Genomic DNA, 24,986 nt, shown 5'->3' with positions numbered 1-24,986 from the left:
ATGGCGGGGGTGGGGGGGTGGGAGGGGGCATGCCTGCCATACCTGGAAGGGGAATACACCGCAAATCAGAAGTCATTTCAGGAACTTACAAGTCTCTTTTCCCAATTAAAGATTTTTTTTTTTTTCAACATCCTAAGATGGTGTATGCAGGTTGTTGAAAAAAAAAAAGATCTAGGCCAGGTAGTGGTGGGACACACCTTTAATTCCATGCAGGCAGATCTCTGAGTTCAAGGACAGACAAGGCTATATAGAGAAATCAAACAAGCAAAAAGAAAGGAAAGAACAGATCTAGAAAGATGCTTCCCATCTTTGGAACATGCCAACCCTTCTTCTTTGTTAAATGGCATAGGTGAGCATGGTCCAGTTGAAGAGCAGTGTGCTTTTACACTGCAGATGATCTTTAAATTTTTCTGGATATGGCTGGTCGCTGATTAAGCAGCCTTAAATATTGCAGTGTTGTTTTGTAGCTCTGGAAGTACGGACAGTGAAGAAAGTACAGACTCTGAAGAAGAAGATGGGACCAAACAGGACCTGTTTGAGTCCAGCAGTGCAAACACAGAGGACAAGATGGAGGTGGACCTGAATGAGCGTAAGTTACCCTGTCCTAATGAGTTAGTTCTAGCGCTTGAAATTGCCTGTTTTTAAAAATTGCCAAAAGAGTGACCTGTGTCATCTGAGTTGGCCTCTGAGGCACAGTTGAGCTAAAAGCACTATTGCCACCGCAGTGTAACTTCCTTGCAGGTTTGCATTTCCAGAATGTCACCTAGGGAGGGACAAGTTAAATAGCTGCTTTCTCTTGGGCTCTGCTCCTAGCACTTCACAATTTCACCCTGTTGTGTGACAGATCATCAGAGCTTTTTCATCTGTCCCTACCAGTCAGTCTTTACTGCCCTTGGTCTCAGTGCTGCTGTTCTTTGAGATGTTTGGATCTAGCTAGGCTACATGTCTCATGCATTCATGCATCCAGATCCACTTGGCAATGTCCTTAAGTTCGTTTCCTGGTGTAGCTAGTACAGGATTTCTTCTTTTAAGGCATAAGAATCTTCAGGAATTGCTGGGCATGGAGACACATACCTATGATCTCTATGCTTGGGAGAGGCAAGGGAATCCGGTGTTCAGGGTCAGTCTCACCTATTCAGCAAGTTTGAGGCTAGCCTGAGCTACAGGTTCTGTCTCAAAAAGCCAAAGAGAAACCAGGAAAGGGAAAAGGAGGGTTAAAGGGCAGGATGGGAGAAGGATGGACAGATGGACTCAGAAGGAATTGAACTGGTATGACTTAAACAACATGCCTCTTGCTATGTGTTGAGGGGAATGTCTGGATGACATTTGTGTTCACTTGAGTGCCACAGGGCAGCAGCCTATTTCCTTGATGTTTGTGAAAGGCTTCTTTTATCAGCAGATCTAAGATACCACACTCTAACACATGTAACTCACGCTTGTCCGTGTGCATGCATACTCACCCTATTTCTTTCCCTGCAGCTCTTTTGGGTTCTTTGTAGAGTTTTGAGCAGTTTCTGCTGGTAGGCCTGGGGAGTCACCTTGGGAAGGGCTGTCACACACCCTAGGAGTACAGAGTTCCTGCAGTTTCTCTGTAGTCTGAACTGTGAAATAAAGTTTTCACCCAGAACTGGTCCCAGAACTTTGCAGATGGTAAACAGGAAAATTAACTGTCAGATGGAATTTTTGTGTGTACTTTTCTTTGTATAATATTTCTATTGGAAAATATTCCTAGAAATCAAATTGCTAGATGAAAAGCCACAAGTGTCATCTCGCACCACCACAATCACCAGGGATTTGCCACCCCAACCCTCTGATGACACCATGTTAACTTTTCTCCCATAGCAACCACTTTCCTTTCATCTGCTAGCCTGATTTTGAAAGATAATTTTCATTTTGAGGGTCCCCAAGGTCTGTCTGGGCTCAAACAGATCTCCCAGCTCAATTTCCCAAGTGTCTGGAATGCCAGGCATACCCTTCCACATTCAGACTCAGAATGTCTCTTGTTAAACCCAAGGGCTGACATCTCCAAATGATGATAATCCCTTCATTTCAGCACCCACCTGGTCGGCCAACTTTGACGTCCCAATGGAAACCACCCATGGCACTCCCTTAGACTCAGTGGGATCTGATGTCTGGAGCACAGAGGAGCCGATGCCGACTAAAGACACAGGCTGGGCTTCTTTTTCAGAGTTCACATCCTCCCTGAGGTGAGCAAGTGTATGCTGTCTTAAAGCCTTTGCAGAGGGAAGCAAGCAGTATATGTGTATACTGTGAGTATATATTCTATACCTTGTTTCACCTCTAAGTTGAATGTAGTGTCTCTGAACAGAATTAAAGAGTCAGCATGGGGTTGGAGCATACTGACCCAGCTGTGCACCACAGCAAAACAGAAGATACCCTGGGAAGATTGGTTCCAGGGCACTTAGCAGGATAGAAAGGAAAATGGCACCTCCAGAGCCGTGGAGCTTCACAGACTCCATAAGTGGATTGAGGGGAGTAAGTGTGGGTCCCTGACCAACACCTGTGGAATGGTACAGCTATTGTATATGAGCTTGTATCTCACTTGCCACCAGTTAGTGCTATAAATTAAGAGTGCTCACAGGTATCACTGCCAGTCCTGGTGTTTTGTTTGTTTGTTTTTGGTGGGAGTGTTTATTTGGTTTTTGGTTTTTCAAGACAGGGCTTCTCTGTGTAGCCTTGGCTGTTCTGGACTTGTTTTGTAGATCAGGCTGGCTTCGAACTCAACAGTGATCTGCCTGCCTCTGCTTTGCGACTGCTGGGATTACAGATGTGTGCTACCATGCCTGTCCTTCTGGTGTTTGTTTTACTCAGTGACAGAGACATTTATTTCATAATTTTCCTGAAAAGCTTTCTCAACACTTGAATATTAAGTCTCATTTTGTGTAACCAAATGTCCCACTGCTGACATTTGAATTTTCTCTTTTCTGAAAGCACAAAGGAGTCTTTAAGGAGTAATTCTCCTGTGGAAATGGAAACCAGCACTGAGCCTGTGGGCCCCTTGACACCTGGTGCAGCTGCCTTGGCCGCTCAGCCAGAGGGTGAGTGAAAGTAGGAGAAACCAGACCAGGCTTGGGTTCAGACTAAAAGGAGGCAGGAAAATAAGATGGTGGCTCTGATGTCATGTAAGTCATCACAGGAAAAGAAATTGTATCTTGAAAGAACCACAAAACAAGGATGCTAGAAGGAGTTGGCTTCCAAGTGTCAGTCCTGTCAATATTAAGGATAGGTATCTAAAGCCAGAGGGAGAGCAGAATGCCCAGGGTAGAGAAGACCTAGACACCATGCCACCATCCTGTGCATGAAGACCCCTGGAGTTTTGCTGAAAGAGATAGGCTGTGTGGCCTGTTTTCTCTTCTTCATAGGAACAGATGAAGTGGTCACAGGTTTCTGAATCCTAGGGGCCTGTCTCATTGCTCAGAATGTTCACCGGTGCTCCTTGCATTGACCCTGAACTGTTTGCAGACTGATGAGGAGCCATTTGGTAGAGTGTGATATGGGCAGAGCATGTAGTAAGGAGTGGATGTGTGGGGAGGCAAGAGCCTCAGATGCAGCAAAGCAGTGAGTTTCTGGGAAAACAAAGGTAGTGGGCAGAGGCCCCAGAACCAGAGCCAGAAGATAAGACCAGTAGGTTGTAGGGACATTAACACTCCAAACAGGAGCCTACAAAAGTTCCGCCAGAGCTTCATTGACCTAGAATCCTAGTTTCATTTTGTTGCTGTAATAAAATGTCTGACAAAAAGCAACATAGGAAAGGAAAAGCTCTGTTTGACTTACATTTAGCTCCAGGTTATATAGTCCATCCTTTGGGGGAATAAAGCAGGAACCCAAGCAGCTGACCACATTGCATTCCACAGTCAAGAGCAGAGAGAGTGTAAACACCACACCTTGTTTGCTGCTGGCATCCTCAGCTTGCTTTCATCACTTGTGCACAGTTGAGAGCCTGGCCCACAGTTGCCTGGATCCTCCTACATCACTTAACATCCACCTCATCCCCCACAGACTCACCTGATAGAGTTATTCAGTTGAGACTATCTCTCTAAACTGTAGAAGCTTAACATTTAAAACTCCATGTAGCTGGTTTGATGGCTAAGGAGCTCAAGGCACAACATGGTCTCCTCTCCCTGGGGATGCACAGATCAAAAGTGGGGGTGGGGCCACTGGGTTCAGATCTAGAAATCTGACAAGTCCAAGGTCATAACCAGCAAGCATACCAAGTGGCTTTTTATTTAAGAGCAAAGGAAAAATTCCCCAGGCATATTTTCCTGTGTTGTAGAGTGGGCCTAGAAGCAGTGGGAGGAAGCTTGGGGCCATGTGGAAACAGAATTGGGTAAAAGCTCTTTGGGACTTGCCATCTCTCCATTGAAGAAAAGTTGTGACAGAGGCCCCCTTGTGGACATTTGGAAGAGCAGGGTTCCATCAGGAATTCAGCCAGGCACAGTTGCCACTCTAACCATCTTGAAATAGCAGGTAGGAAAGGCACAGGAGTTTGAGTAGAAAGGGGCATGAGCTCCAGGGTAGGTTTGGTGGGTGTGACTGTCCACTGTATGCACTTTCAGCACCAGGCAGCGTGGCCATGGAAGCCAGTTCAGATGGGGAAGAGGATGCCGAGAGTACAGACAAGGTAACTGAGACCGTGATGAATGGCGGCATGAAGGAAACACTCAGCCTCACTGTAGATGCCAAGACAGAGACTGCTGTCTTCAAAAGGTAACCAGAGCCTGGGGCTACTACGGTGACAGCTTTTGGGAGGAAAAGAAACCAGACGTGAACATTTTTAGATTCAAATGAATATTCAAAGGCTAGCTTGCTACCTTTTTAAACATTTCCATTAATGTTAACCAAAAATGGAGAGTTTAGGCCCCTAAAGTATATTTTTCCTCGTGTGTGTGTGTCTTAAGAGTCTAGCAGATGGACAGTGTTCAGATAATTGACACATCTTTGCTCATGATAGACATGGATGTGGACAGAGGCTGCAAAACCTACCTGTCCACCCAAGGCTCAGTGGCATGTAGATGGCCTGTGTTCCTTAGCTGTAACACAGTCATTGTAATTCAGCAGCAAGAGGATAGTGCTAACACCAAACTGGACTAGAAAGTAGCAGACTCACTTTTAGGAATAGAAAAGGAATGGGAATGGAAATTTAAATCCTCAAACTATAGAGTGTAGCAGAAATACTTCATCAAGATTTGGGCCTGCAGCTAAGTTTGTTTGTTTGTTTGTTTTGTTTTAGGTTTTAAAGCATCTCTGTATTTGCTATAATAAAGACATCTTAGGTCTTTATTATAGCTTCCAGTAAGGTTTTAAATTCTTTCCCCTTAAAATTTGTATTCTTATTGATGAGAGCTCACATTATTAAAAACAGCATACTTTCATAATAAAACAAGTTTTCTATGTATGCAATAAAGCAATCCCAATTCTTATCTATAGATGCAATTAGAATGTTCTATGTAGAACGTCAGTTTATAAACAATGACCATTTTATCTGTCTCTCTGTTTTACACCTTTTATTTTATGTTGCATTCACTATGACACCAACACAGTGCTTTGGAAAAGCAGACCATAGGTCCTGCTGGTAGAGGAAGGCAGATAGCTCTCTGTGAGTTTGAGGACAGAGCATGTTCCAGAGCAGTCAGGGATATACAAAGAAATCTTGTCTCAAAAAAACAAATTAAATAATAAATGTAGAGATGACAAGGTTTATGGATGGAAAGATACCCTTGACATTTCTCAAGAACTGTTTAAAATTAGTGAAATTACAGGCAGTTTCACAGAAGTTGATTGTGTTATTTCTGAAGAAGAGCAGAGAGAGCGCCAAGATCACTGTGTAGAAAGGAGTCTGGGCTTCATATTTAAATTCTAAGACTGATTAGTAAAGCAGTGATCACAGAATGTTCTTAACACAGTAACCCCTCCTCAGCCTGAACCTAGTAAGTTAGAATAATTTATACTCACTGTGAGCAAAACTGTATACTAATGAAATATGATTACCGCCTTGAGAGAAAAATAAAATCACACCTCTCACCTCACTGTGAATAGGAATGACATGAGATACATAATCAGCCTTTAGACAGTGTATTGACTATTTGGGGATGAAGTGTTTTTTAACCATAAAGAAAAACATTGGTGAATTCATTTAATTTTTAATATTGTGAAAGACAAAAGCTACAACTAGGAAAGAACAAGTAGAATATAGAAAGAACCTGATATCAGCAAGAGAGAAAGTAAAAGATATATTCAGATTTGGTTCTGTGGAGAAAACATGTGGAATGGCTGCCGGCTGGCCAGCATCAACTATGGTACTGCTCAAGCATGAGAGCACTGGCTTAAGTTACAGAAAATAAAAATGCTAAATTTACCCAGATCATTTCATGATGGCAGTAAAGCCACTCCAAAACCACAGAAGTAGTCACGAAATAGAAGCTTATTTCCAAGTAATCTATGTGCAAAAGTCCTGTGTAATGTTTCCTGAATGCAAAGGGGTTATCCCGAAATTCAAAAATGATTGGACATTAGGAAAGTCCATATATTGGACTAAAATAAATTTTATTTTTTAATAAGGTTTTACAGGTAATACCTGGTCAGCACTCTAAGCCACATAACAGAGTTAACTCCATTAACTTGCTAAGAATTAAACACTAAAAGGAGCCAGGTGCTGTGGTGCATGCCTATAATCCCAGTACTTGAGCGGCTGAGAGCAAGTGGAACTCTGTGGGTTGGAGGCCAGCCTCATCTACAAATCAAGTCCAGGGCAGCCAAGGCTACACAGAGAAACTCTGTCTTGAAACACACACACTCCCCCCACACACCAAAAGCTCAAAACACTAAAAGGTGTAGCTGGTGTTACATCTAATGAAGAAGTGTCAGTTGCATCTACTTTGGAGTTGGGAGGGATAGAGGGAGGCTGTCTGTGATCACTGCCTGTGTAGGCTGTTCTAGAGAGAAAGGAGGGAGATTTGGAGAGAGGTAGTGAGGGAAGCAGTGAACGCTGCTGCTGTACAGACAGGACAGTAAGTCATGCAGCTGTAAGAAATGGTAGGAATTCAGCAAAACTGATCAGAAAATGGTCAAAAGACCAATTTTTTTTTCTTTTCTTTTCTTTTTTTTTTTATTTAAATGTGTAGCCTTAAGCTGGGCATGTTGGTACACAACTTTCACAGAACACATCAGTCTGTCAATTTAGCATTTGTTTTTCTTAATTAAAAAAATTATGTATTATGATCATGCCCCCTTCAGATTTTTCCCACCTCCCTACCCACTCTAACTTCATATTCTTTCTCTCCAAAAACCAAACTAAAAAATGTAAATCAAACAAAAAGAGTAAGACAAAAAAATACTAAACAAAAACCACACACAACCATGAAGTCCATTTTTATTTAGGAATTATTATAGTGAAGATAATCTGTAGAGAGTTTGAAGATGACCTAAGCACGTGCAGACATTACACACCATCCCAGACAGCTCAGTTCTGTAGAGACATCAGCCAAGTAAGATCCACCTTCAAGTTCAGTAAGAGTTCTTAGACAGAATTTGTTCTAAACACTCTTACAGTGTAGGTCTTGATTCAAGGCTCTTAGCTTGCCTAGGAGACAAAAGGATACAGCCATAAGATCTGTCTGCCACCTGTGCAGTCATCTACAAAGACATGAGCATTGAAACTGTAATGATATTGTACTTGAGGAATGGGCCATGGTGATGGAGATAAAGAGCATAGTAAGGATGAAAAAAGTCCAGTCCGTTCCTCCCTAAGTACCTTGTAGAGCTGTAGGAGGATTATGAGGAGAGGGTGACTTCTTGGGTAAAGTGCATGCTGCATAAGTATGAGAATTCAAATAATGTGAGAAACACTTGATGACATGCAACATCAACCTGTGATTTCCACCCAGGCAAACATGGGCAAGTGCGCACAGTCATATGCCACCCCCACATGAAAAAAGATACCCAGCTGTGCATAGTGAGTGGCATATACCTGTCATCTCAGCACTTGGGACATTTGGGCAAGAAAATCACTGTTACTGTCTTGCTGCATATTGTCTAAAGCACACTTGTAAGAGAATGCATATATACTTCAGTGCCCTTTACCTGTCTTATGCTTCAAGCAGCTCTCTCCTCTCAGGAACCCTGTGAGGTGCAGCCATGAGTCTTATCCATACTTTTTAGGTGAGGAGCCAGGCACTAGAGCCAAATGGTGTACTGATAGGAGTTAACAGAGGAAAAAAGTAGACTATCCTTCTTACCTATGGGCAGAAAAATACTTTTAAAAACAAAGAAGGGTGCCTGGAGAAATGGCCTGGTGGGTTAGGATATGTTTCTGCTCTTCCAGATGATCCAAGTTTAGTTCTCAGCACCCATGTCAGCTAGCTCATAGCCATCTGTGACTCCAACTCCAGGGATCTGATGTCTCTGGCTTCCTAGGATATCTGCTCTTACATATATACACTCAAATGTAGACAGACTCACCTACTCATAATTTAAAATAACCTTAAAAAATAATGAAAACAAGCTAGGCATTGGTGGCGCATACCTTTAATCCCAGCACTTGGAGGAAGAGGCAGGCAGATCTGTGAGTTCATGTCTAGCCTGCTCTACAGAGCAAGTTCAGGACAACCAGAACTACACAGAGAAACTCTGTCGATAAAATTTAAAAAAAAAAAAACAAGGGGAGAGGCTGTAGAGATGGTTCAGAGTTAAGAGTATTAGCAGCTATTCCAGGGGACCCTGGGTTTGATTCCCAACACTTACATGGAGGCTTGCAACCATCTGTAACTCCAGTTTCATGAAATTTGACACCTTCTAATCTCTCTGGACACCAGGCGTTCATGGTACAAAGATTTACATGCAGGCAGAGTACTCATAAAGTAAAAATACTAAATAAAAATCAGAAACTATAATGCACAAAGAATTGAGACAATCACAGTGATGTTAAAAGTTTCTAGTCAGGCTGGAGAGATGGCTCAGTGGTTAAGAGCACTGGCTGTTCTTCCAGAGAACCTGGGTTCAATTTCCCAGCACCCACGTGGCGACTCACAACTCTGTAACTCCTGTTCCAGGGGATTCAGTACCCTAACATAGACATACAGGTAGTCAAAAATAAAAATAAAAAGGAGCCTTTTTAAAAATGTTTCTCGTCAATAATTAAGAAGTAGAGAGCCCCGGTGGTATGCACCTGTAATTTCAGCACTCTGGGAGGCAGAGACAGGTGGATCCCTGGGAGTTCAAAGCAGCGAGCCTGGTCTACAAAGAAAGTCCAGGACAGCCAAAGTTATACAGAAGAACTTCCTGTCTTGGAACAACAACAAAAAAAGAAGCTGAGAGCACATTAAGAAAGAAATGTGTAGTGCTTAAGCAGAGCCTGGAATGTTAGTATTCAAGGAATCCCTGTTTGCTGATAAGAATAAGAAAGTTCCTGGGGGTGATGATATTAGTAATCAACAGTGCTAGTCAAGGACTGCTGACAGTCCCAGGCCTGTCTGGGCTTCTGACAAAGAATGTGTTCTTTGAGGCAGAATTTCATATAGCCTGGCACTGGACAATCTTGAATTTGTGACTTCCTTACTCCATCTCTCAAGGCCTGAGGAGGTAACCTAGGGTTTTGTGCATGCCAGGCAAGCACACTAAATCTGAACCATACCTCAAACTTAACTAGTAAGTTTAAGACTAGTCTGGGCTGCATAGTGAGACTGTCTCAAAGAGCCATCTCTTTGATGGAGTGGATGGAGTACGCAGAGGAAACCAGTCAGGATATAAGCACATGATAGCAGGTTACAGGCTAGTAAACGAAAAAGACTGAAAAGTCAGTGTAGAGGTGAGAGCAAGCACCATCACTCACCCACTCCTTATTAGATTTGAGGACTGGAAAGGGACTTAGGTAGGGGGCCAAGCCTTAATAGTAGGGAAGGCATGTTTGTAAGAGAAGGTTCTTTGCTGATAAAAAGGTGGCCTATGATTTTTTTTTCTCCTGATGTACCACCCTGAGAAATGCTGGTGCTGTTGATTAATGTTCCTGCAGCCTGAGGCCGGAGGTAGAAGGAGGTTTGGCTGCTTGTGGCTCTAGAGCACCACAGAGCAGTGGATGCTCACTGTGGCGGTAGTGCCATTGCTCAGGAGTGTGGCACTTCGGATGTGCAGTACTCAGAGAAATACTTTGGATTTGTGTCCAGGCTCATGGCTTAGAACAAACAAGTAGTGCTGGTTAAGTGATTTGAGTAGTTGCCTTGGAGGGAAAGGAGTAGTTAGAGGGGTGAGAAAAGTGAGTTAACAAAGAAGTGGGGGTCGGGGAGCTCTCGTACAGCTTGGTGCCACAGTACATGTTTATCATTCTGATGATGCCCTGCCTCCACCCCAAGCACTGTGGAAAGCCTGGGGGTCAGACCTGCACCTGTAGGTTGTGATTAGTTTTCTGAACTGCCTGGCAAACGGCCCTAAGGTCTGGGATTTCATGCATTAGTCCAGGCCAAGGTTTGGATCCAAGGAGACAGGTCTTGCTTTTGGAATCTCTTTGAATTGGGTAAAGTGTGAACTGAGGTAGAGCAGAGCACAGCTAAGCTTCCAGCTCAAGAGTCAGCAGTGTGCCTGCTGTCTCTCCACCAAGAGCTGCCCACAGGCAACCCCGGCTCCCATTCGCTGCTGCTCCTGTTCTTGGTTCCTTATTCCTTCCTAGTGTCTGCTCTCGGCATGTGCTGCTGGAGGACAGCAGAAGGCTTTCCACCCGGCTCAGTGGCCTGAGGCAAGGCTGCAAGCCAGCAAGCCAGGAGCACAAGCGAGTGGTGGGCCTGGCCTTGAGCGCATGGTGGAACTAAAGGCTCCTGTTCCTTCAAACAGGTTCTCTTCACACCTCCACCGACTCTGCGGGTTGCCATGTGCAGTCGTGGACATGTTTCCCCAATTCCTCATTTCTAGGAGTGTTCTGAAACTATTGTACGTTTCTTTTTCTGTTTTGCACACTTGGCCTCAGAGTGTTGAAGTCCTACCGGTATGTACGGTAACACGGACCACTCTTTCTCAGACACCAGCCACATTACATTGTCCCTCTCAGTTCCCACTTGTGTGTGGCCCTTTCCTCTTGTGGTTCCCCAGTCACTGTCTGCATTTCTGTGATCCTTCCACCCTGAGCATGCTCAGCCCCAGGGCTTGCCTCCATGGCAGTCATGACTTCAGAGCCATTTGCATGTGATCTCATCCTCTGGCCTTAAACATCAGGCCTTATATGTGATGCCTCTATCTTCCTCTCTCCTGTAGTGAGGAAGAAAAATTGTCTACCTCTCAAGATGCTGCTTGCAAAGATGCAGAAGAGATCCCAGAGCCAGCAGAGGCCAAGTGCACAGCTCCCCGGACCCCCAGCAGTAGTCCTGAGCAAAGGTAACCACCCTGTCTGCCTGTAGCCTTTGAAGGCTCTACCCTACCTTAGCTTGCCATTTCCTGAAAGGTAGAAGGGAGTTGACACGTGAGGGTGGGTCCTTGAAAGGTCTAAGCGGCTGTGCCCAAGCCTTTAGCAGTGTGCTAGGCACGATAGCATTTCTCAGGTCTCAAGTCAGCTGCCCCAGCCAAGCTCTGAGAAACAAGTGAGCACTTGTCTTTGCAGCCAGCAGCCAGAATCCTTGGCTCAATCCTGCATGGTTGGTACACTGGCTCTGCAGGAAGGTCCTGGGGAGGAGACTGCTCAGGCCAAACTCAGTTCTTTTAAGGGCATGCTGTGAATGGTGTTGAGCCCTCCAGGGGTGGAGTCTTTAGTGGTCCTGTGAGGGAACAGACCTAACCGCCTCATTTCCCAGTCACACTTGTGATACCAGGGGACTTGTCTGAGGCCCTTTACCATCATGTACTGCTAAATACTTTAGCCCGAGAAGGGGAGTCCTCATAGGATCAATCCCTGGAGGGTTGATACCTGTGGGTGGGCATGTCTTAGTGAGACAGCCCCACTGCCAGAGCCGTGTGATTTGGATGTGGTGTTTTCTTTCTAGTCACCTTTTGCTTAGACTGAGCCAGTGGTCTGAAGGGATAGGCCAAGCCAAAGCCTCAGCTGCAGAGGGCCCACGCCCATACACTCGGCCTCGCAGGTAGAGCCAGGTGGCCACGGATTCACAGGAGCCTACGTCAGAAGATGAATGAGGATATGCCCTGGACAGCAAGAAACTTTGTTCAGCACCTCTCAGAGCTCACTTTTCTGATAAAAATATATTTAAGATGTGTATTCCTTCTGGAAGGAATAAAGTTACCTTTAAAGCAATTGCAGAGGCGTTGTGCTTTCCCCTGGCCAGACTCCCCAGTGGGCTGCACTCTGCAGAACCAGTGGACAGGAACCTACAGGGCACTCACTACTCCTGGTCTGGAATCCCCTATTCATGGTAACCTGCCCTGTTTGTGTTCTCATAGAAATTCTAGACAAAATGAAGTATGGATTTGTGATTTTTAAAAAGAATCAATTGTAAGTACTGTGCCAGCAGGTTGCTCTTAGGAAGAGGGGAAAAAAAAAGATAACATCTAGGCTTCTAGCTATTTGGGAAGGCCCCCTTTTCCTGGGGTTTGCAGAGTGTCTTTACATGGTTACATCAGCCCCTGATTTCTGCCTGCTGGTTTCCTGAATTGAGGCTGTTGAACAGGCAAGACAGTCTCTGGAGCGTGGATTTGGGAGTGTTTTTTATATATCCGACAAGATATACAAGAGGGTGTGGATTGCTTCTTGGCTCTACAGTGAAGACTTTTTTGCCAAAACGTACCCACTTAGGTCCTCTCTAGCTGTTTATATGGCATGAAATGCTCTACCCTTCAGTCTGTAGGATGAGCTGCAAAAAGTTAGGGCAAGCCAGTAGAAGACCAGGCATTTGTGTCTACATTGACCATCTGCCCCTCCTCAGCCAGCCCTGGTCAGAACAGGAGTCACAGGGACCACAGTAGGCAGGTATCTCACAGCCCAAAGAGCCTGCTCAGGGGGAGGCTGTAGGGTTGTCTGTGGGAAGGTGGCCTTACACGGCTTAGCTCTGAGCAGCGACATTGAGCTGGTACCAGCAGAGCTTAGCATGCTGCCAGCACTCTTGTTGGAAGCAACCAGTAAGGTGGGGAAGAGTGCGGATGGCAAGCTTCCCCAGCGCCTTTGTACTGCTCTGGATCCCGGGCTTGCCAGGACCGTTCTTTACTTCAGCCAGAAGGATTCGCATTGCCACCATATCTGGCTTCACCAGTCTTGCCCTACCTGTTATGTCTGTACAGCCGTTGTGCTAGTGTTGTGTACACATCATACTTACAAAGCCCTGGGATGGGCCTTATTGTCCTCTTTCTGCTGAGGAGAAAACAGGACTGAGAAGTTAAGGAACGTTTAACAGCACATAGCTTATGAACTGCAGGTGCATTCATACACAGCTCTGTCTGGCTTTAGAATCCTTAGTCCCTGTGCCTCATGTATGAGGCACCATTGTGCATAATTAAAGCACAGTATGGGGGCCATCTCGTGGTTCCTGTATAGCTCACAGACCTCCATCAGGGAAGGCAGTCCAGTTAAAAAACATTTGTGTGCCTGTGGCTGCAGCCTGGCTAAACCTGTTCAAATGCCTCAGGTTGTGGTTTGGGCAGAAGACCCATTTTTGCTCTCTTCAGCCACTTTATGTCTATACTGCTTCTGCTCTGTGGGAGCCCGTATCATCTGGCTGTGCCCCTTTTTTTTCTCAACAGTCTTCACACACTTTTTTCCCTTTCCATTTCCTAGTAGCAGAACTCTGCTTTCCAGGTGGAAGTCGGTTTGCAGCCCCGTAGGACAGAGCAGTTTCGGAAGCACTCAGCTGGCCCAGCAGTGTGAAAGCTGAACTGTGTGTGAACAGAGCACACCTTCATGCAGTTCTGAGAAGCTGAGTCAGGAGCTTCCACACACCAGCTGTTCCACCACCATTGGCAGCCTTGTGCCCTGTGTGGAGGGTGGGCAAAGCTGATTTCGCCCTGCTCAGCTTCGAGTGCCTCAGGTGTCTGTCTCCTTCTCTGTAGGACTGACCAGCCAAGCATGCCAAGCGATACATCAGTTAATGGCCCTGTATGATGAGTGACATCTGCTGCTGCTGACTGAGGACTGCAGGCCACCACCACCCAGGGGCTCTGGAGGGCTCCCCCAGAGCTGCCAAGCCGCCACTGCTGCACTCTGCAAGGGATCAGGACCAGCAACCTTTATATTCTAGATTCTAAGACATTGTACAGAGAAATTCAGAAGTGTAAAAATATTGCACATTGACAAATACCAATAATTTTTGCGTATGTTTATATTGTATTGATCTAAATGATGGGTAGCCTGTGACATCAGATCTTGCCACCCATGTAATAATAGTAGCGATACATAGTTCAGATGGTTGTAAGAATAGTTTTATAAAGTGACTACACAGATCTATTGTATTCAAAACAGCTATTTGACAATTATTAGTGTGACCAAAGTATTAGGCAGTTTTCATACATTTTCCACCTTGTACAAAATTCTGAATTCATTTTTCTTCCAGGTTGGCACAGAGCTGTCGATGGAAAAGCCCTCTGCGTGTTATTTTGGTTGTTCTGACTTACAAAGTGATTTTGAATAAGAAATACTTGGTGTTCTTTTTATAACCCGCTCTTGATTGGTAACTGTTTTCTGTATTGTTTCAGGCGGATCAAATGCGTGAGTCTTGATGGAGATTAAGTATTTATTGCTACAACTTAGTTGATAAATTGCTGTTCTTGTAAAGCCATATGTTCTGTTAAGGTCTTGTTTGCTCGGAGTTCCTTTCTACAGGTGAAACACTAGAATATTGGAGTGTACATGGCTGTGGTTGGGTTTTTTGTTTTTTTTTGGGGGGGGTGTTTTTTGTTTTGTTCTGTTTTGGTAGTTCATCCGCCTTTTAACCCATTCACCAAAATGTCCCTTGTCAGCAAACATCACTGATGGCCATTTCAGAGCAGTCTGCACCGGCACCTGCTCCAAGTCACAGAGGTGAGTCTGGACGCGCTCGTGCTGGTGACTGGGAAGAGGGCGTCCATCTAGTGGGCTGGCTTTAACAGAGTCACAACCTGGCATCCAAGCATGTTTCTTGTTTTACTGTACCTTGTGAGGTTTTCACTTGTAAAACCAGTGGATTTTAGAACTGGTTTGTGTGTATATAGTGATTATGGATACTAATTCAATGTAATTTATAATTTTCTATGTCAGCATAAACGCATCCCAGCCTCCTTCAACAGCTGAAGCACTGGTCTGTGCACTGCCGTGGCATCTGGGGAAAGGGCTCAGTCACCTCACCTCTTGCACTTTTAGATGCAGATCAGCTTTTTCATTTCTGTAATAGAAAAATATTCATGTATTTTTACATTATTTGTTTTTTCCTGACCAGTATTTAAAACCAAAAGGATATTCTGAAAAATGGCCAACAAGTTTTTTAGAACCAGCATCCCCAGCAGTGTGCCTACCTGCCATCACATATGGAGATAGAGTCACGTGTCCAATGCCTTACTCCTTACTTGCTTCTCACTGAACACAGTGCAGGTCCGCCTCAGGTGGCCGAGGCAGGCCTGCTCGCCAGGCTCAGTGGGCAGCAGGGGGTCCTGGGACTGGAGGTGAGGGACTCAGTGGCCTGTGTGTGTCCGCTCAGGACCCTTTGGTCACAGCTCCTTCAGAAGAGACTGCATTCTCCTCTGGAACCTGGTGCCACCAGAGGACAGGGCTCCTTCTGCTCGTCTCAGGGATGGTTGACCTGCGTGGCCCAGGACCTCACATTGCTGGCAGATGGCATACTCCTGTCTCAGCTGGTGACAAGCCTTGCTGGCCACAGCCGGGGTTTGGCCCCTTGTCAGCCCACACTGCCTCCTTGCTGTGGACTGGGCTGGCTTTTCCATCCCACCGTCCACTGGGAAAGGAGCACCTGGGTGTTGTGTTTAGGAAAGGACGTAGGTTTGCTTGTCTTGGGGAGAGGCTGCGAGGGTAAAAGGGACAAGGTGTGTTGGGGTAGAGGGTGCCAGCCAGGGCTTGCGATGAGTTCCTGCTCCTTTCATTTCTGTGTATTGGCCGAATGAATTGCAAGACTAACAGATGTCTACAGTACAATACCTGTATTAAAAGTAATAACAAAATAAAGCCTGATGCTTTGTTTCTAGAGAGCTCCTCTTGAGCCTTCTTTGGGTCTAGTAGCTGCATGGTCTGGGGCTGTGCCAAGAGTCCTCTTTAGCTTTCATCTGTCCTTGGCTCTTGGGCATGTCAGCTCCTCCTGGAGAAACACTCTTAGCCACTGCCATGACCCACATGCACCTGCAGCCACCAGTGCCTGGCATATAGGTGCTCAGTACATTTTTGCTAAGAGGGAACCACCACCACTATTGTGAGATATCCTGCCTGCTCCTCCAGCTTGTCCACTTTTATTCCATGTGTCTCGCTCCTTGCCCTACCTGCTGTGATTGCCAGCAAGTAACATTAGTGATAGTTCACAGATTTCCATTGCTTTCTTTAAACAGTACCCCCAGCCAAGCAATCCAGGGTCAGTGTTCGGAACCCACATGGTTCAAGAGGAAAGACAGCTTTGGTTTTTGAGACTGTGTCTATATAGTCCTGACTGTCCTGGAACTTGATAAAGACCAGTCTGGCCTTGAACTCAAAAGAGATCCTTCTGGCTCTGCCTTTAGTCTTCTGGAATTAGTGGGTGTCTGCCACCGCACCTGGCTAAAGGGAGAGTTAACTTCTAAACTGTCCTCTGACCTCCGCGTGCACATCATGGCACTTGTGTGCCAGTCAGCTCACACATACTCAAAATACGTGGTGCTGTTTTTAGGTTTTGTTGTTTTGTTTTGAAACACTAAACTGAGGCCTGGCGAAAAGATGCATGCCTTTAATCACAGCGCTAGGGGTCTCTGAATTCAAGGCTAACCTGATCTACAAAGCAAGTTCCAGGACAGCCAGAAAAACCCTGTCAGAAAACATTATATATATATAATTATTATCATATATATATGCGCCAATAATCCCAGACTGAGGCAGAAGGATTGCTAATTCAAAGCCATGGTGGCTTGCTAGACTGTCTTTATGTTGTGTGTGAGGTGGCTCATGTGCCACCATGCATGCATTGAACTCATGACAGCTTGGGGAAATTAGTTTTCCCCTACCATCTGAGTCTCAACTTTCCTAATGCTGTGACCCTTTAATACCGTTCCTCATGTTGTGGTGACCTCCAACCATAAAGTTATTTTTGTTGCTACGTCATACCTGTGAATTTACTGTTACTAATTGTAATTGTAATCTAATATGCAGGATATCGTGTATGTGACCCCTATGAAAGAGTTATTTGACCCCAAAGGTTGAACCTGTTAGGACCCACAGGTTGAGAACCACTGGTCTAAGATAATTGGACTCAAGTTTATAAGCAAACACCATCACCTGATGAGCCCTCTTTCTGGCCTGGAGATACTGCCTTAAAAACAGAAGCAGAAACAATGGCGTGTCATGACTCATTTCTCACCACATCTTTTTGCATTGACAGTGTTCCTTTCTTGTTGCTGTCCCAACAAGGGCTAGCTGTGCTCTGCCTCTTGTGAGGTACATACCTTCATGCTCCAGATTCTGTAGGCATCTCCCAACAGGCAGGGTCCTGGGCTCTGGAGACAGCCCTGAGAATCACAGCTGACTTTAGGCATAGATGAGAAGTATTGTAATGGCAGGTTGGTTCCTCTGCTTGTTTTTCTGTTGGGGGTGAAGAGTAGGCTCACACTCTACCTGATGATGGAAAAGGTGGATCAGTGCTGTGCTAGTGCAACAGTGCTTCCTGTTGGCCTTCGGTGCATTCACTCCTGCTGTTCCGTATTTGTTCAGTCAGATGTGTGTAATTGTCCTGTGTTGGGGTCTGCTACAGCCCATGCGCCAAGCTTGGTACACCACTTGAATTTACAGGTAAAACTGGACAAGGCTGGAGCAGTGGCTGCTCTTGAGGAGCCAGGTTCAATTCCCACCTCCTCAGGCTGCTGACCACGTTCCAGAGACTTCAGCCTCTTCTGAAGTTCGGCACTGCACACACATGGTGCACACGCATGCAGTGAAGATGCTGGTGCACATAAAAATATCTGTGTGGAGAGATGAAGCTTAGTAGATAACATGAAAGTTAGGAGCTGCCAGGCCTAGACCTGAAGCTTCTCCAAGGAAAAAGGAGGAGTCTTTGAAGCGCAGAGGTTTCTTGAAGAAACACAGATCATGAAAGTAGCCGGGCTTCTGCCAAAATTGGAAACAATGAGGCGGGTGAGTCATGATCCAGATGTCCCAATGAAAGATTCATTTGGAAACTCGGCAGTGAGCAGAACCTTACATACCCAGAAAGACAGGGATGGTCCATCAACACGAGAGGTCCAGCATTCACTGTCCAGTGTTAGTTATACTTGCTTTAACTGCCTAGAACACATAACATGCAGGTAAACATGAGTCAGGTATGGTGGCGCACACCTTTAATCCCAGTGCTTAGATAGAGGCAGTTCTCTGTGAGTTCGAGGCCAGCCTGGTTGACAAGAGTGAGTTCCAAGACAGCCAAAGCTACACAGAAAACCCTTGACTGAAGAAGGTGCTGGTGAGAGCATGAAGCATTGGAACCTGTATTGCTACTGCAGATGATAATGCCCATTTGGAAAGTTGCTGAGCATGTGTGTTTGGTTTTGGCTTTTGTGAGGGTGGTTTTCTTTTTTATTTTTTTTTAAAGCATAGGTAGATTTTATTTAACATGAGTGTGCACTATCTGTAGATCACTTGCATGACAGACGAGGGCATCAGATTCCAGTATAGATGGTTGTGAGCTACCATGTGGTTGCTGGGAATTGAACTCAGAACCTCTAGGACAGCAGACGGTGCTTTTAACCTCTGAGCCATCTCTCCAGCCCCCGTGAGGGTGGTTTCTTAACTATGCAAACTGCCTTAGGTTCCACAATTTAGATGTCCACATAATGATAATGTGCCCACAGAATATTTGCAGAGAGATTTATTGTCACTTTACTGATAACTGACAAGTGGCCTCAACACAGGTGAATGACAGTGCAGCCACATGCTGGAACCCTCCCAACAAACAGGAATGAACTATGACTGCTGTAGTGTGCCTGTACCTCAAAGTGTAGTGTGAATGGAGACCTGACACATAGAGGTCTACCTGTCTGCAGAGCCATGCAATGGGCAGACCATTTTATGGCACTACAAATAGAAAAGTGCGAGAAGGGGGTATTGTTTGATTTTCTGCTGCCAGTAGCAATGCTGAAGACTAAGTTCTACTGAGGTTAACCTTGGTTCCAAGGTTGTGACTGCCATCAGCATCCTGGCAGCCCTAGGTATCCAGTGGAGAGACAGAAACGTTTGCGTGTTCATCTAATCGGACTGCACCCTGATCACCTTATCAGATTCTCATCTCTGGACCCCAGGAGTTAAATCAAGCCCCTCCACCCTCAATGGGACTTCAACCCAAAGGTGTATTTGGGAGGGAACACACCATGCTCAAGCCATAGCAGGAGGGTTGGCAGTAAAGGGATGTGAAATTCACGTGTCTAAAGGATATTGGGGTTTATGTCACCACAAGCATTGGTGATCTCTAGATGGCCCCGCATGTCTTTCTGCCTGAGGTAGAGTCTACACATCCTCTGGGAGCCTAATAAGAGGACTGCCATGTACAATGCTAAAGAAACAGACAAAGCTGTGGTTGGTACAGATGCCCCTTCTGTGCTGTGTTTCACTCCCTTGGTGAGCTGGGAGATGCCTGCCCAACACAGGCTTCTCTCAAGTGCCCCTGTCTTGTGTCAGTGATGAGGGCTCGGCTGCCTGCACAACCGTGCAGTGGCAGCCGCAGTGGTTGACAAGCCAGACTTGAAAAGCAGCAAGAAGGCCAGCTGCTCTGCATCTGAAGAAGTGAAACGGCTTAAGAGAGACACCAGGGCAAGAACAAGAGGAGAGGCAAAGCAGAGAAAGGCTGGAGAGTCCAGGCTGAAGGATAGGAAGCTGTAAAGCCCGCAGAAGGAAAACTGCAGGCCCTAGTTACTGGAGGAGTATGATGGAGTTGTCAAGCCTTTAGAGCCAGCAAACTGCTGTCAAGGGCTGAGCCGTTACAATGCCTAGGTTTGTGCCAAAGCTGCAGTGCTAACCACTGCCAATAATCAAGGAATCAAGTTTCCTGGACCTGTGGAAAAGCTTTAACGCCTGAGAGCTGTAACAGTAGGGGGCGCCACACTGCTGCTCTCCTGTCTGCTGCTCTCTTGGCTGTCAAAAGCCAACCTTACAAAAGCTGCCTGAAGCACTTAGGAGTACCTCTGAGGACACCTGTGGTAGGACAAAAGGAAGGACCAAAGCCAGCAGGATATCAGGTTCAAGTCTAGCCTGAATACATAGTAAGAATTCAACGCACACACATCATACTCAATGGTGACCTCTCAAAGCTCGTCCTCTATTGTCAGAAACATGGCAAGGGCTTATATTACACACCACACTGAACATTCTAGTCAAAGCAGTTAGACAAGATAAACAAGAGGCATCAGGCTTCAAAGGAATTGGAGTCTCAGAAGACCTTGGTGAATACAGCATTTGTCACACAAGCAAGAAGATCAGACCGTCGGAAGCTACGTGAATGTCAAGACAAGTGTGGCAGCTTGCCTGAAATTCCAGCCCTGGAAGTCAAAGGTGGGCTCCCCAGAGCATGCTGACTGGGTCCCCAGATCAGTGAGTTCTGGATTTGAGACCTGCCTAATGGATGAGGTGAGAGTGATTGAAGCTCAGACCTCCTATGTACACCTGTGCCCACGAATCTGCACACGTCTCCACACAGGCAAACACACATGCACCCACATACACTTCTATATTGCCTGGAGAACAATCTCTAATACCCATGCTTTTAGTTTTGACTAAGTCTTTAGAATATAACAAGCCAAAGTGAAAGAATAAAGAGAAAATAAAACATCTATTCAGGCACTCAATACATCTAGGAGAAAGCAGCTGGGGAGTCCTAGCAGGACAGGAAGCCTATTAAATCAGCTATTTGCGGCCAGGTGGTGGTGGCACATGCTTTTAATCCCAGCACTTGGGAGGCAGAGACAAGCTGATCTCTTGAGTTCAAGGCCAGCCTGGTCTACAAAGCGAGTTCCAGGACAACCAAAGCTATACAGAGAAACCTTATCTTGAACCCCTCTCCTCCCCCCCAAAAAAAAGAAACGATCAAATTATCTATTTGCAGAAGCCTGAAGATTCTACACAAAGCTACTAGAATAGATAAATTCAGCAGAGTATCCGGGTACCAGCGACCGCACACACACAAATGGGAATACATAACAGTTACACAAATGGGAATAAAGAGTTGGATTAGCAGCTAAGGGCACTTACTCTTACAGAGGACCCAGGTTCAATTCCTAGCATCCAGCTCAGCCTTCCCTAACTCTAGTTCCAGGGGAGTCCTTATACACATGTGCTCTACCACTGAGCTGTACTGCCCCTAGTGACCCTTTCTTGGTGTCCAGTGGCTGAGTCTGTGGGGTCTGAAGCTTTTTACAGATGTCAGGGGCTAGCTGGCTAGAAAATGTTGGCCCAGAAGTAACCTCTTGTTATTTCTTGCAACGTGGTGGAAGGCAGTAAAGGATCCGGGTTGGTGGGCCTTTTGAAAGCCTCAGCCAGCTTGTGGGGAAATAATACAGGTTTCCCTACTTGAGTCACCTTTTGATGAGGTAAGGGATTTTTCTGTCCCATCTTTTCTCCCCGTGGCAAGGCTTCCTATCATCCTGTGTCTGTGGCCCCTACTGTTCTAACCCAGCAGTGGGCTTCTGGCCTGGCTGAATCAGCACACTGGGCAGGCAGGCAGCAGGGTGTTGAGGCTAGCTCATCTCCAAGCTTGCAGCGCCCTCTCAAATACTGCACCCCTATCCACCCGCACACCAGGGTACAGCAAGTGAAGATAGGTCTTTCCACAGAAGAACACAAAGTTAGGAACTGAGAGTTGCTGGTAAATTGAAGGGAGGTCCTTGGAGATGCTTCCTAGCATTTCCTTGTCTTTCTGGAGCTTCCTGACTGAAAAGCAGCATGGACCCTAGCTGTCCCATGGGCCCAGGCACTTTAAGGGTGTGCCAGAGGCATAGAGCCAAGGTTATAGTCTCTACTACGATGCTGCTTAGGGCTGGGTTTCCTTTTGGTTTGCTTGGGTTTTTTTTTTTAGGTTCCCCCTTTTCCTGGTAGGGAGCCGTGAAGGCCTATGCATAAGGTACTTCAGGTATGTCTCTTGTTTCTCACAAAACAGGCACAAGTGGGGGACAGGGATTCAGTTCAAGCTCGCATGCTTTGTCCATATTTTCCTTGGCTTGTACTTAAGTTAGATGGTGTTACAGTTAAATATTAGCCTGTTTCTTTATATTCTTAAGATCAGATTTATTTCAATTCTTTAAAAATATATAGTTTTAATTATGTGCATATGGGGGGGTTATGCAAATGACCGCAATGCCTACAGAGGCCAGAAGAAGGTGCTGGGTCCCCCAAAGCTGGAGTTGTGGAACCCAAGTCCTATGCATGAACAGCTCTTAGCCACTGAGCCATCTCTACAGTTCCTAGATTTATCTCTTTTCTTTTTTACCTTTTTTTTTTTTTCAGTATATAGTGTGTGTGCACACCTGCCTTTAGAGGCCTGAAGTGATACTGGGTCTCTTCATTATTCTCCACCTTGTTTATTGAGATAGAGTCTTCCATTGAACCCAGTCCTTGCTGGCTAGCTAGACTGGCTGTCTGGGGAGCTCTGAGGCCCTGTCTCTGCAGGCCCCTCCCCTCACTAAGGGTCACCAACATATGCAACCACAGCAGGCTGGGGTCACATTCAGTCCTTGTGCTGAGGCAGGCCCTTCACCAAAGGCATCCGTCCGCCCCTTATGTTTATTTTTCTCTCAGTCTATTCTGTACATTGTTGGATTTGAGTCCAATCTCTGACTTTGGGCAGAAACAATATTCTAAACTGTCCCCCAATGATTGTAATTAGTTTATAGCAACGCATGCCCTCTCTTCTGTGCTAAAACACCAACCCAAACACCTTACAGAAGAAAGAAAGGGTTTGTTTCATCTTACACATCCAGTCCCAGTCTATCATTGAAGTGAGTCAGGGCAGGAAATCAAGGCAGGAGCTGAAGCAGAAGCCAAGAACACTGCTTACTGGCTTGCTCTCCGTGGCTTGCTCTCTACCACCATGGGTAGAGCTGGGCCCTCCTACAGCACTCAACAATTAGGAAAATGCCCCACAGACAGGATCACAGGCCAATTTTGATAGTTCCTTAGTTGAGGTCTTTGTTGGCATACTTTTAAAAAACTTTTATTTACATTTCTTTTATCTCTTTCTCCCTACTCTGCCAACTCCCCAACACCAGGTAGGAGAGAGAAAGGGTTAGGGGGGAGAGGAGCCACAGTTCCCTTAGCTGCTTCCTGCTGGTTAGGGTCGTCAGATTCCTTGGAGCTAGTCCAATCCTCGTTTCAGGAGATCTCCAACTTCTCTCACAACAGCAACAGGTCCCCTTTTCATAGCTGTCACAAGTTTGGGTCAAGTTGACCCCCCCCCCAAAAAAAAAAAAAACAACTAACCAAGACAATGTACTGTTGTCTTAAGAGTTGATCCAGGAGCTAGGAACATGGCTCAGCAGTTAAGAGCTAAGTGCTACTCTTGCAAAGGACCTGAATTTACTTCCTAGCACCCAGTCAGGCAGCTCATAATTGCCTAGTACTCAAGCTTCAGGGGACCCAGCGCCCTCTTCTGGTACCTCCATGCACTGGTACTCACATACACACACACACATCCATCACCTAGATTCCCTCAGGAAGCCATCTGCTCCAGAAACTTCAAAACCATGATCCACTTCAGTCAAGTCAAGAAGGTGAGACTGTGAATAGGATTTTCCAGGAAACAGAAAAAGCCACACCTCTGCTTAAGGTGCTACAGAGCTCACTCACTGATCATGGCCTCTGTGACTGGGGCTGGAGAGATGGCTCAGGGGTTAAGAGCGCATGGTGCTCTTGCAACAGGCCTGATTTCTGTTCCCTGCACCCAGTTGGGAGGTTCACAGCTACCTGTTAGCTCCAGGTTTCAGGATTCTGATGTCCTCTCTGGCCTCTACAGGAACCTGAGTGCTTACAGTGCACAGGCAGGCAGGCAGGCACACACAGATGCATAAATGGAAATAAAATCGATACTAGGAAGCAGAAGATAACCTCTGTGCTTTCTGTCCTTGTGGATTGAACCGGGGAGGATATTTGTATGGCAGCAAACCACCTGCTCAAGTTGGGAACACACTTCATGGAATCTCTCTTTTTTTTTGGGGGGGGGGTGTGTCATTTTGAGACAAGATTTCTCTGTGTAGCCCTGGCTGTCCTGAAACACTCTCTGTAGACCAGTCTGGCCTAGAACTCAAGAGATTGTTTGTCTCTGCATCCCAAGTGCCTCCCAAGCCAGGCTGGAATGTCCACTCTCTGAAGGAGCAGACCTCGAGTCTGTCGTCAGGTGACTGGCTGCAGCTTGTCAGCCATACAGCAGGACTTGAGACAAAGGAAACCGATGCAACCTTGAGTTCTTTTATTATGACTGTGGTTTAGTTGGAGTGGAGGCTTTGTTTTTTTAAGACAGAAATGTTACGTAGGTTTTGTAAAAGTAAAGTGCATTTAAACTTCGAAAAGAGCTTCTGTGGTTGCGGGGAGTTAGAATCCTGCAAATGAGAGGCAGGTTATCTTGAGCCATCTTTAGCTTCTGTCCTAGCTGTGTTTCCTGTTGCTGTAATAAAATATCCTAACAAAAAGCAACTTTAGGAAGTAGGGCCTGGGGTGAGAGTACACACCTGTAATTCCAGCACTCAGGGAGGCCTAGTCTACAAAGCAAGTCCAGGACAGCCAAGGCTACACAGAGAAACCCTGCCTCAAAAAAAAAAAAAAAAAAAAAGAGAGAGAGAGAGAGAGAGAGAGAGAGAGGGGATGGGTTTTTTTCAGATCTGCAGTTCCAGGTCACACAGTCTATCATGTGGGGAAG

At 45.8% G+C, this 24,986-nt stretch overlaps 1 protein-coding gene across 9 annotated transcripts in view; it reads left to right on the top strand.

Moving 5' to 3' along the window:
* The window catches only part of Ppp6r3 (protein phosphatase 6 regulatory subunit 3), a 115,347-nt gene extending 99,236 nt beyond the window's left edge, over positions 1–16,111 (top strand). For all 9 annotated transcript variants that reach the window (XM_055614570.1, XM_055614566.1, XM_055614569.1 and 6 more), the window contains 6 exons: positions 468–589; positions 2,054–2,207; positions 2,953–3,059; positions 4,578–4,728; positions 11,257–11,376; positions 13,990–16,111. In XM_055614570.1, coding sequence (XP_055470545.1) covers positions 468–589; positions 2,054–2,207; positions 2,953–3,059; positions 4,578–4,728; positions 11,257–11,376; positions 13,990–14,041 — 706 coding nt within the window. In that variant the 3' untranslated portion in view covers positions 14,042–16,111. The remainder of the gene's footprint in view (positions 1–467; positions 590–2,053; positions 2,208–2,952; positions 3,060–4,577; positions 4,729–11,256; positions 11,377–13,989) is intronic.
* Positions 16,112–24,986: the final 8,875 nt, after the last annotated feature.

This window comes from Psammomys obesus, unplaced genomic scaffold, assembly GCF_907164565.1.
Source record: "Psammomys obesus unplaced genomic scaffold, mPsaObe1.curated_primary_1811, whole genome shotgun sequence".
Classification (NCBI taxonomy): domain Eukaryota; kingdom Metazoa; phylum Chordata; class Mammalia; order Rodentia; family Muridae; genus Psammomys; species Psammomys obesus.
This window is presented reverse-complemented; position numbering and strand designations above follow the sequence as displayed.